The sequence below is a fragment of the Panthera onca genome, chromosome C1 (assembly GCF_046562875.1).
Source record: "Panthera onca isolate mPanOnc1 chromosome C1, mPanOnc1 haplotype 2, whole genome shotgun sequence".
In the NCBI taxonomy this organism is placed as follows: Eukaryota; Metazoa; Chordata; class Mammalia; order Carnivora; family Felidae; genus Panthera; species Panthera onca.
Window position 1 is genome coordinate 54707272 of NC_138346.1, and position 13247 is coordinate 54720518.

The window sequence follows — 13247 nt, forward strand, 5'->3', positions numbered from 1 at the left end:
TTCCAGTTTGGCACATTGAATGTATCCTGCCATTCCTTTCTAGCCTGCCAAGTTTCTGTGAATAGGTCTGCTTCAAACCTAATCTGTCTTCCCTTATAAGTTAAGGACTTTTCTCCCCTTGCTGCTTTCATAATTCTTTTCCTGTCTGTATTTTGTGAATTTGATTTGACTATGATATGCCTTGGTGATGGTCGGTTTTTGTTGGATCTAATGAGAGTTCTCTGTGCTTCTTGGATTTTGATGTCTGTGTCCTTCCCCAGATTAGGAAAGTTTTTGCTATGAATTGGTCACATAAACCTTCTGCCTCTTTTTCTCTCTTTGTCATCTTCTGGGACTCCTATGATTCAGATTCCTCTTTAATAAGTCACTGAGTTCTCTGTGTCTTGTAATCTTTTGCCTTTGTTTCTCTCCTTTTTTCTGTTTCCTTATTCTCCATAACTTTACCTTCTGTAATGCTGATACTGCTCTGCTTCATCCATCCTTGCTGTCGTGGCATCCGTTCAAGATGGCCTCTCAGTTATAGCATTTTTTAATTTTGGCCTGACTAGATTTTTTTTTTTTTTAATATCCACAGAAGGGGATTCTGTGGTGTCTTCTGTGCTGTTTTCAACCCCAGCTTGTATTCTTATCATGGTTCTAAATTCTTGTTCAGGCATTTTACTTACATCTGTGTTAAGTCCCAGTTGTCATTTCTTCCTCTTCTTTCTTTTGGCGTGAATCCCTTCATTTTTTCATTTGGGAGGGAGAAAGAAAATTAATAAAAATTTAGAAATAAAAAAAAATCAAAGCTAGATCCTAGGTGTCTTTCAGTCTGCTTGTTGAAAGAAGCTTGATAGAGAAAAAAAGGGAAAGGAGAGAAAGAAAAAGTAAAAAATGTAAAAATTAAAAAATATAATAAAATAAGATGAAATAGAACAAAAAAATTTTAGTTATAAAAAATAAAGTAAAAACATTTTTTCTCTCTATCCAAGAAAGAGCCAAGAAAAGAAAGAAAAAACAATTTAAGCAAAAACAGAAGCAAGGAAAACGAGCAAATAAATGAACCTGTGAACAGAATGAAACCCAAATGAAGTTACATCCAGTTTCCCCTAGAACTGTAACTATGAAGCACTCTATAGTTCATACATGGAGCAGGTGGAGTGACTTGTTCTGGTCTTCTAGGAAATGTGCTTGGAGGGCAGGGTGCAGTTGGGTGGGGCTTGGTGTAATGGCTCTGTTCTCCACTGGGTGGCACTGCTTAGGCTACTGGGGTGGATCAATGTGCGCATGCTCATGTGCACATGTGTGTGTGCAGGAGAGGTGGAAATGGCTTCACCCAGCTCCCTAGTCTCTGGCATAGGAACTTCGTGCCCTCACCAACCCACAATCAAGCACCCCTCCTTTGTCTCAGGCCTCCATCCACTCCCTGCCTCCACCCCATCCGTGTCCCAGCTGTCTGCCTGCCAAGCAGCACCTCCCTCCAGTGTTTTATCTCAGATGGGGTTGTGTTTCAAAACCTTACACTTCAGAGACCTCTGTGGCTTGGACGCCTGCCGACTCTCTGGTGGAGGGTCTTGCTGAGCAATGGCCAGGTGCTGGCTTGCCCCAGAAAAAGTTCATGCGATCGTGCAGTGACAGAGGTTCAGAGATTATGGCAAATTACAACACATAGCTGGCCCCAGGTTTCGCTGCACTATGGCATCTTTGTCCCAGTACCAGCAAACGTGGCTTCTCTGTGGGGTCCACTGGGACCTTTTCCTTTGGGGAGGCCGTATGGCTTCTACCAAATACTTTCCAATCAAGGGAACCACTTTTCCCCATGTGGCACACGGACCTCTAAGGCTCTGCTGTCTGCTCCTGGGGATTTGCCGTACTTCCTCACCAGAGCACCACCAGGCACTGAACTCCAAAACTTCAGACTCTGTGCTCCACTGTTTATAGAATCCTGGTGGTATTGAAACCCTCTCCCTTCTCCCTGTCAGTGGTTTTGGGGAACAGATTACTTATTCAGTCTTCCTGTGAGTGTTTTCACTCTTTCTCTCTCCAGCTACTTTCAAGGGAATGCTTTTCTTGCAGGACCCCAATGCACCACACTTTCCCCCTTTTCTCTCTCTGTGTCTTCTGTCTGCAAAAACAGCTCCCTGCCCTCTACAGCTTTTCTCTCCCCCAGTTCACCTCTCTGCACTGCGTACCTGCTGAGTTCTGTGGCTCAAGGTATACAGGCCATTGGGTTAATCCTCAGGTCAATTTCCTAGGTGTTCAAAATGGTTTGGTGCTGATCTAGCTGCATTTTAAGGACAAGATAAGCTCAGGGTCTCCATGCTGCTCTGCCATCTTTTTTTTTTTTAATCTTTTTTTTTTTTTTTTTTAATGTTTGTTAATTTTAGAGAGACAGAGTGCAAGGAGGGGAGGGACAGAGGGGGGGGCGGGGAGTCATGGAATCCGAAGCAGGCTCCAGAATCTGAGCCATCATCGCAGAGCCTGATGCGGGGCTCAAACTTATGAACCATGAGATCATGACCTGAGCCGAAGTCAGATGCTTAAGACTGAGCCGTGCAAGCGCCCCTGTTCTGCCATCTTAACTCCTACTCTCCGTTAACCTTTAAAATCACTGTATGGGGGCACCTGGGTGGCTCAGTTGGTTGAGTGTCCGACATCAGCTCAGGTCATGATCTCATGGCTCGTGAGTTCGAGCCCTGCCTCAGGCTCTGTGCTGACAGCTCAGAGCCTGGAGCCTGCTTCAGATTCTGTGTCTCCCTCTCTCTCTGTTCCTCCCCCACTCATGCGCTCGCTCTCTCTCTCAAAAATAAGTAAACATTCAAAAAAAAATTTTTAAATAAAAAAAATAAAAAAATCACTGTATGGTTTAAAAAGTATTTCGTGTATGGTAGTATATAATTAAATTTATATGATAACCAATAAAATAGGTAAGACAGATAATAGTGTCATCAGTGTTGTGTATAGAACAGGGTTTCTCAACTTTGCACTATTGACACTTTGGGCCAGATAGATCTTTATTGTAGGGGCTGTCCTGTGCATTGTAGGGTAATTCAGCAGCATCGCTGGTCTCTACCCACTAGATGCATTAGCATTGTGCCTCCTCAGTTATGGCAGCCAAAAGTGTCTCTGGATATTGGGAAATGTTCCCTATGAAGCAGAATAACCTCCCATTGAAAATCACTGCTATAAAGAAAGAAACTGGTTCTGAGAAATTAAGCGACTTAATGAAGATCATACCTTTTGTAAGGAAAAAAGACCTTGAGCCTGTCTTTCAGATCCAGTGTTTTTTTCACTACATCTGACTACATCATCTGTATAATAATTTTCAAAGGTTTCATAGTAGTAGTTCAAGCAATAAAACAATGTGACAAATAAGCAAAACCCAAGTTTTAGGTATAGGGCACAAGAGTAGACCACATTTAGACCAGTACCTGTTACCTAACTTAATTTAATGTCAGCTAATTTGCAGTATCTAATAGAAAGCATCTTACATGTTCATTCAGTATTTATTGAGCACATACTATATATGTCACATATCATTCTATGTTCTTTGGTATATAACACTGTCTTATAATATAGAACTTAAATTTATATTGGGAAAGAGGGAGTGGAAAGCAGATAAGAAAAGGCTTTCAGGAAAGGCCTCCCTGAGATCACATTTAATGAGAGACCTTATGAAGGAGTAATTCAGGCAAAAGGAAGTTCAGATCTAGGACACAGAAGTGAAAACCCCCGTAGGCAGGAGCTTACTTGCCATAGTAAAGGAATAATAAGTATGTCTGTGAACAAGTTAAGGAGCCACACAAAACCATGTTTCTAGAGGGAGTTCGGGCCAAAGCATGTTCACTTAGCTCATGGAAAGGAGCTTGACATTTATTTTAAATGTTAAGATGAAATCATTGGAGGGATTTTGTAGCAGAGAACTGATTTATGTTTTTAATTTTTTTTTTTAATATTTATTTTTGAGAGAGATTGCGAGCAGGGGAGGTGCAGAGAGAGAGGGAGACAGAATCTGAAGCAGGCTTCAGGCTCTGGGCTGTCAGCACAAGAGTCTGATGCAGGGCACGAACCTATGAGCCTTGAGATTATGACTTGAGCTGACTGAGCCATCCAGGCACCCCTGATTTATGTTTTTAAAAGATCATTGGCTATCATATGGAGAATAGGGACAAGGGAAGGACAACAAAATAGGAAAACAAGAGACTAAGAATGGAGGCAGTAGATGTGATGAGAAGTTGTCACATTCCTGAGATTGAGCCAGTAAGACTTGCTCTTGGAAGAATCAGGTGCTTGACCTTAGCACCTCTGAAGAAGGGGAAAACTGGGAAAGAAGCAGGTTGAGAGGCTTAGAACTAGTAGCTTTGGAGACAGGTTAAATTTTAGGTGTGTAATGCTCATCCAAATGGAGATAGCTAGTAGGCAGTTGAATATCAGCATTGGATTCAGGGAAGGGGTTAAGATAAGAATATTAATGTGGGAATTACCAGCGCATGGAGGATACTCAAAGACATGGGTAGGTGAGCTCATCCAAGCCCAAAGAGTACTGATTTAAAAAGAAAAGAGACTTTGGAAAGCTGAGCCCCGGCCATCCTAAACTTAGAGGGCAAAAAAGCAGGAGGGCCAGCAGAGGAGCTGCTGTGTCTCAGGGAACTAGAGAAAAAAGGCATTTCAAGGAAGAAGTGGTTGCCTTTGTCAAATGCAACTGAGGCGCCCAGTAAGATAACGACTGAGAATTTGGTAAGAGCAGGAAGGACAAAATCCTGACCAGAATGGATTAAAAAGAGAATGGGAAATGAGAAGGTAGAGTGAGTGTAGAGTATTTATTTAAGGGATGGTCTTGGTCTTAAGGGTTTTGGGGTTTTTTTGTTGTTTTTAATTTAAGTTAATTTAAATGCACCTGTCTTAAGTATATTTTGTTTTTAAATATAAGATACTGCATTTTATTTGTATGCTGGTAGAAATAATCCAGTTGGAAAGAGTGAGTTCATGATGGGAGAGAGAAGATAAGTGCAAGAGCAAGGCCTTATGTAGGCAAAAGAGGACAGAGGTAGCATGAGTGAAGGGGTTGGCTTAGATGCAGGGACTGTTTGTGTGCTATTTTAGTAGGGAGGGCAAAGCATAGGGCTGCAGAAGGAGGGAGGGTCATAGATTTGTTGGTAAGAAGATGAGAGAGTTCTCTAATTGCTTCCTAGTGAAATAAGAGGCTAGATTTTTAGAGTGAAGAGAGGGAAAGGGAGTGGGAGTTGGAGTAAAGAAAACAAATAATCGGGAGAATGATAAAATGAATTGACTAGAGAAATGTAGTAGGATTGCTGAAATTCTATTTGAGGTTATATATATTTGTATATTTTCATATAGAGAATGTGTATGTGTATGTGTGTATTTTTTTTTTAATTTATCTTTATTTAAAAAGACAGCTGTTCACATAGTTGTTATTATCCAGCTATGTTGCTACTCTGGTATAGGTATACAGTAGGCACAGAAACCCAGGTCTGAGGATTCTGCAGGGGAATCTGATGAAAGGAAGAGAGCAGGGCATGAGCATGGGTCTTGCCTTGGGAGATGGTTATATAGTCGACCAAAGATAGACATGAGGACATGAGGCTCTTGAGTGCTGGAAAGTAAAACAAGCAGGCCACTGAATTGGCCAATCACATGGGGTTGTAGGAATGAGCATCCTAAAGGATGTTAATTGGAGAGTCAGGAGCTGGTGGTCAGAGAATGAGATTATTAAAGTTAAGATTTGGGGGCTGGATAGTAGTGTATGAAAATGATAAGAGTTTGCATCTGTTGGGGTAGGTGGCCAAGGTGGGGTGAGGATAGGATGGTTGGAAGTGAGGGAGAGAATCAAGGAAAGAGTTAAGAGTGCCGGGTGAATGTCTACGTGGTGGGAGCCCATGGGAAGGCTGGCCCAGAGAGGGGCAGTGACCTTTGCCATGCTCCCTGGGTAATGGGAAGCATTGGAAGGATGTTGTCCGATAGCATGCATTGTAAAGGAGAAGTGGGTTTTGAGGGAAAGGGAGAAAAAGTGGTCGGGTAATACTTTTCTCTGAGGGTGGACAGGTTTTAGGTAGAACAAGAAAGGAAATGGAACATTCAGAGACCAGGATAAGGATATAGGATAGATACAGCTGTTGTCAGGAGTGAGCTCCAGGTTGGAATGGAAGGATTTGGGGGTTGGGGACTTCTCATCTTCACTCGAAGAAATTTTGCCTTCGAAAATTGTCGTATATGTTACTTAGTTTATCTAAAGGAATTATAAAATGTAATGTAGTTTTTCAGGAACTAATTTGATCCTTAATTTACAACATGTGTGTTACAGGAATGGTTTGCAGTGTATGTGGAACTTAATCAGCAAATTGCAGCACTCTTAAATGCTGGGGATGAGGAAGATCTTGTGGAACTGAAGTCACTGCAGCAACAACTTAGTGATGTTTGCTACCGACAGGCCAGTCAGCTGGAATTTAGGCAGAATCTCTTACAAGCAGCTCTTGAATTTCATGGTGTTGCCCAAGATGTAAGTGTCTACTCTGATTGCTTTTCTTTTCTTCAAATGATCTGAACACTTATACTTATCTGCACATAATTTTTGCAGGTTTGCATGTCTCCTAATTATTTTTCTGGAACAATAGAATAATTTGCTTGTGGAGAGATGATAAAAGTCTTTTTTTTTTAATTTTCATTTTTAAGTCATTTTGCATGCACATAAACCTGTTTTGTCTAGTCTTCCAACCTAGTTGATATATTTATTTTGATTGTTTCTCTGTTTATGCTTTATAACTTAGATTGAAATGGAAGTTGCAGTACTTTTTTTTACATTCTGCTGACCTGGATATAAATCTTTGTCTTCTTGGTGCATGCATCTATGTGTTCTGTCTTTCAGATAACATGTATCCTAATTATTCGTCCTTGTCTTTTAACAGCATAGTCTTTTTTCAAGTGTAATTGTGATAACCTCATTAGACATAAACCTCATTAATCATTAAACACTTTAGATGCTGATTACATCAGGGTTATCTCTTTGGTGTCCCTCTGCTTTAGTTGTCTCAGCAGTTGGATGGCTTATTAGGGATGTTGTGCGTAGATGTAGCACCAGCTGATGGAGCATCGATTCAGCAGACTTTAAAACTGCTTGAAGAGAAGCTGAAAAGTGTTGGTAAGCAGATTTTAAAAATGCTGAAACATAAGGGTTCTTTTTTTAGAAATATTACTATGGTTAGACAAGTCAACTTGTACTGAACTAATTAGAATTATTTATAGGGAACATAGGAAAAATTAGTATAAAATAGGTTTTATTCCCTTGAAGGGTGTAATACATGGTAAAATTTTTATTTTTCATTGATGGCCAATCACCCTTCCTTCATTGGGCCTTTAGCCTTTCTTCTTTACCCAGCTATATCTACAGGTGCTATGTCTTGCATATCCTATGAACAGTTATTTGTAGTGCATGCATAAACTGTAATTAGCTGTGAAGTGTTCTGTGGTAAACCTTGTATGCCCCAAACTGTGTTTTATGCAATGATTTTTGTTGTTGCTATATCCTAACCTTGTGAATACATAGTCGGTTTGGTTCTGTGCATTTGTTTCTCCAAACTGGGAATATTGCCAAGGTTACCTACTCTCCCAAGGAGAGGATGGTCCCGTTTCACTTGACACCAAGGCCTTTTAACATTTTACTACAGTAGGAAGGAAATACAGTGAATTTCCCTAGGTCATGATGGAGAGAAGATAGTAGATGTGCGAATGGGAAGGGAGGGTTATATTGAGGGGGATAGGATGGCAAAGGGGGATGGAGGCAAGGAAGCAGAAACCTGAGACAGAGATTTAGTCGAAAATGATGACATACCATTGAACCAGATTAATTAGTGAAAAGGATTTGAGGGAATGGGTTTGAAAAATCATGTTTGTATGGGCATTTTACTTGTTTGCAGTCTTTGTTATTTTAACACATGACAGGCATAATACATATTTTGTATCTAATATGCCCAATGCACTTCATTTCAAAGTGTCAGAAGCTTTCTGGAATCATATTTTTCCTTTAAAAAAGAAAAAAAAAAAGAATTCCTCTATGCTTGTCTAGTTTGGAGTACTGTAAATCTACCCTAAATGTTGCTTCTTGTTTGGTATAAGCTGGACGATGCCTGTACTCAAAACATTCAGCATCCTTTTTTCACAGTGATCATACATTGCTTGAATGCTTTGAAGTCTTGTAACTCTTCTACATTTTTTTGAACAAAATGTTTGCTGTTTCCTCCTAAAAATTGGACTACGTAAAAGCAAAAAGGAAACAAATTGAAAAATCTTACTATAACCAAGATAGAAATTCTTGCACTTACTTCCTGCTTTCAATTTTGAGAAATAATCGAAAATTCTCTTTATGGAGAATTTGGCATGAGAAGGACCTCCAATTTGAACCACTTAAAAGGGGTTTATTGCTTGAAGTGTTCAGAGACCTCCACCCCAAGGTAGTTTAATGCACAAAGCTGTTCCACTTGGAATCCAAGTACAATTGAGAGGATTTACTTGAGGGAGGGAAAGTGCCTCTTTTGTTTAAGAGATTAAATCTAGGAACTTTTTTTTTAGATGTAGGATTACAAGGTTTGCGTGAAAAAGGTCAAGGACTTCTGGATCAGATCTCCAATCAGGCATCCTGGGCCTATGGAAAGGATGTCACCATTGAAAATAAAGAAAATGTGGACCACATACAAGGAGTGATGGAAGATATGCAGCTTAGGAAACAAAGGCAAAGTTTGACTATTAATGTTAATTTTTGCTAAAATAACATAATATTAAAATAACTGATATAATTTATATTTTCCATACAGAGTATAAGTTCTCACCTGTGATATAGTAGGCATGTGTTAGGTTTTGGTGAATGGAATTATTCTGTGTAATTGTACTAACAACAACAGTTTGTTCAATTAATGCTACCTTTTCCCTTTTTACCCACTGGTGAAATTTCACTTACACCCAAGTACTTCACATTCCATATCTTCACGGTAGCCTGTGACTCTTCTGTCCTTTAAGAAAACCCTTTTTGGAGGGGTGCCTGGGTGATGCAGTCGGTTAAGCATCTGACTTCGGCTTAGGTAATGATCTCACGGCTCGTGAGTTCAAGCCCCACGTTGGGCTCTGTGCTGACAGCTCGGAGCCTGGAGCCTGCTTTGGATTCTGTGTCTGCCTCTCTCTGCCCCTCTCCTGCTTGTGCTCTGTCTCTGAAAAATGGATAAATGTTAACAATATTAAAAAAGAAAAGAAAACGCTTTTTGGAGAACTTGGCTCTTTTCCATTTTCATTTAGTTTAGAGATGCTCTTAAGTGTGTCATCTGGATTGATCAGTTTCTTCGTTTGAACTGAGTCACAAATTGTCACACATCCATTGTACTCATTTGCTGTGAAAGAATAGACAATAGATTCTGGGTAAGAGGCTATTTAGTTTTCTTTGATATACAGCGAGGAAATTTTTTTTATTTTTTTATTTATTTTATTTATTTATTTTTTTTAATATATGAAGTTTATTGTCAAATTGGTTTCCATACAACACCCAGTGCTCATCCCAAAAGGTGCCCTCCTCAATGCCCATCACCCACCCTTCCCTCCCTCCCACCCCCCATCAACCCTCAGTTTGTTCTCAGTTATACAGCGAGGAATTTAAAGGATTCTTTGAAAATTCAATTTGCAGTAGTAACTGGAGAGCATTACAAAGTAGAAGGTTAAATATATGAAAGTATATACAGTGTAGCATGGTTGTATGAAATGTTGGCACACTTAGAAATTTTAACATCATCAGTAAAACCTCACAGAACACATCACTACATCACGCAGAAAATATGCATTAGGCAGAAATTCCTTCTAGCCTAGTATCTGCAAACTTAGCATTTCATTATTTATTCTAATCACAAAGTAACTCTGTTCTTACTAAAGCCAACTGCCTCATGTTTTCCCCTTCCACTCTCATTCTCTACTCTGATCTCTGCCTCTCATTTAAATCCTTAAATCTCTCCTATTAAGAAAAAAATTATACACATGCATATACTGTCCTCTTCAACCGCTTCATTGTCATCTAGCCCTAGAGTTCTCCTTGTTGAAAGCTTAGTCATTTGAAGGTCTAATCTGCACTCATGCTACTTTCTCACTGACTGCCATTTACTTTTTAGCCCTCCCCAGTCTCACTGCTACCCTCACCATTTCACTGAACAACTTCTCATTGATGTCACCAGTGACTTTGTAATTGCCGTATTGAGTAAATGCCTGATCTGGCTCAAAATCCGGGGAATATTTTTGGTCTTAACATAGCTTGATCACACTGAATAGCATTGGACACCACTGACTTACTTTCTTCTTGAAACACTCTGACAACTTTGTCTTCTTTTGAAAACACCCTCATCCTGGCACTCTGTCTTCTCAGTTTTCTTTGCTGATTTCTTGTTCTGTCACTAATTTCACTGCTTTCAGGGTTTGAGGCCAAATCCTCTTCTCATTCTGTGTGTTCTCCCTGGACAGTCTTACTACTTTAATGACTTTATGTGATTGTAACTAAGTATTTATGGTTCTGACCCCACCCCTGCCCTTGCTTTAGACCTGTAATCCCACTTGCCTACTTAGTATCTCCAGGTATTTTCCCCCATACATTCCTCAGACCTAGTATGTTCAGATAATGTACTCTTGTCTTTTAATTTTCCAGGCAAAGTTACCATCAGCTACCAAATTTAGGATTTATCCTAAAATCCATACTCTTCCTCATCTCTTATAGCCTAGTTAAATGTCTTAAATTCTACTTTCTCTGAATCCTGAATGTTTTCTACTTAAGATCTTCTCTCTTATCTGCCTCTGGCCTTGTTCTTCTCTAGTCTGTTGTACGTGACAGTAAATCTTTGTAAAGTGCATATCTAATCATAAAACCCCACTCAGTGACTTCCTTTTTTCTCACATGAAGTTCTGTCTCCTTGAAATAGTGTGGGAGACCCTTCATAATTAAATCCTGCATAATCTTATTTCCTGCAACTTTCTCATATAAACACAGTTGTTTTTACTTTCCTGAATGCACTGTGCTGTTTCATGAATCTGTGACTTAGAATACTTCTTTCTTCATTTTCTGGCTGATGGACTCCTGCTTATTCTTCATGACTCAGGGATACTTATTTTTGGAAGGCTTTTCTTTTAGATTTCTAAGGCATGTTTGGTCACTTGTTCCTCCCTCTCCCATAGAACTCTTTACGTAGCTCCACAGTAGCACTTACCATATTGATTCTTTAGAAGTCCACCTCCCCAAATGCGACCAACTTAATAGTTTAGACCATGTCTTACATTTTCCAGGCACATTATCCAAGACCTGAAAGCGTGTATTAAGTATATCTGTGATAGCGTTTTCATCATTACAGTGCCTTACATTGTTGTTTAGCTTCAGATTTTAAACAATTCTTACCATAATCACTTCCTTTTAGTCCCTTGTAGAGTTCCCTTTAACTAAGGTCATTTTAGTAATATGGGCTTTCATAAAGGAGGTCCTTATAAAAAATAGCCTTGTGACCATGGTTTCTGTATTGTTATTCAGCTTGCTGGAGAACATTGACTGTAGCAGAGCCCAGTGCCTCCTGGGTAACTGGTTATTGGTGTTTGGCATTGTAGTGAATTTGAATTCTCCCTTCTGTCTAAAGTAACATAGAATTGCATGGGTATGAAGGGAATGGATCAGAGCTGAGTTAGGTCAAGTCACCTTGAAAGCTTAATCTGTATATTAGATAGGGCAAACCACACTAACATTTAAAAATACTTAGGGCACCTGGGTGGCTCAGTCCGTTAAGCATCCGACTTCGGCTCAGGTAATGATCTTGCGGTTTGTGAGTTTGAGCCCCACATCAGGCCCTGTGCTGAGAGCTCAGAGCCTGGAGCCTGCTTCAGATTTCTACATTTCCCTCTCTCTCTCTGCCCCTCCACCATGCAAGCTCTCTCTTTCTCTCAAAAATAAATATTAAAATAAATAAGTAAATAAAATGTAAAAATACTCTGAATTGTATTTCTCTACACCCAGAGATCAATAGAGCTTTATTTCTTCTTTGGAAAACAGATGGGAGTGTTTTTTGTTTTGTTTTGTTTTTTATTTAGAATTAGATAGTGCTTTGGGTAATATAATGAAAAATGTTAACATTTTTGTCTTATTTCATTGGAGCATCATCTTCAAAATTAGTATTTGAGAAGGTTTACACTTTTTTTGAAGTTTTTAAATTTATTTTGTGGGAGGTGGGGGAGAGAGAGAGAGAGATCATGAGTCAGGGAGGGGCAGAGAGAGAGGGAGAGAGAGAATCCCAAGCAGGTTCTACGCTGTCAGTGCAGAGTCCGATGTAGGGCTCAAACTCACAAACCATGAGACCATGTATGACCTGAGCAGAAATCAAGAATCAGACCCTCAACTGACTGAGCCACCCAGGCACCCTGACAAACTTTAAATCTTATCTTTGAGGCTTGTTTAATGCTAACTGGCAGTGGAGATTTCTTTGGATTTTAGTATACCACTATGTTTGTGCTTTGCTTCAGTATTTTGCAGAATCCATTCTATCCTCGAGAGTGTGTGATTAGGTATCGTTCAGGTGTCTTGAGGGTTTTGAAGTATTTTGATGTAACATAGATATCCTTAAAATTCTTACAAATCAGTACAGAATAGTTGAAGTCTCCATGGTGTGGAAGATTAAGTATTTTAATATACTATAAAATATGTGTGCCAGATGGTGATGTTATAATAGTTATTAACGAAACTGAAATGGTGTCTTAAATTTATGTTTGGGTTTATTAGATGTGAAGACATGGTAGATGTGCGAAGGTTAAAGATGCTTCAGATGGTGCAGTTGTTTAAATGTGAAGAAGATGCTGCCCAGGTAAAGATCAATCAGGCACATGATGTAGTTGTCTTCTCTTAAAATGTTGATTTCACCTATTAAAAAAGTGTATTTTTCATGGTCCAAGAAAGTAAATGCATTAAGTCAAGTTCTAGCTTATCTTGTTAAAATAATAAAGTGTTTTTTTTTTCTTTTCAGTTACCATACTGGTCTTATTTGGCTTATCTTCTCAATGAAATTCTCCATTTAACTAGAAATTGGGATTATTTATTATTACTGTTGACTTTCTTGTGAGTTACATGCCAGGATTAAGGCTGGTGTAGCACGTTGCTTTTTAACCTGCAAGAGGGTTTTTTTCAACTAGATAAACAATGTTATCTCCATGTAGATAGCATCACAGAACATGTAAGATCTATATTACATAAACTCACGATC

At 39.3% G+C, this 13247-nt stretch overlaps 1 protein-coding gene across 4 annotated transcripts in view; it reads left to right on the top strand.

Moving 5' to 3' along the window:
• The window catches only part of SESTD1 (SEC14 and spectrin domain containing 1), a 147354-nt gene that overhangs the window by 122714 nt on the left and 11393 nt on the right, over window positions 1–13247 (top strand). For all 4 annotated transcript variants that reach the window (XM_060621978.2, XM_060621977.2, XM_060621979.2 and 1 more), the window contains 4 exons: window positions 6302–6496; window positions 7021–7135; window positions 8563–8722; window positions 12770–12851. In XM_060621978.2, the coding sequence (XP_060477961.1) occupies window positions 6302–6496; window positions 7021–7135; window positions 8563–8722; window positions 12770–12851 (552 nt within the window). The remainder of the gene's footprint in view (window positions 1–6301; window positions 6497–7020; window positions 7136–8562; window positions 8723–12769; window positions 12852–13247) is intronic.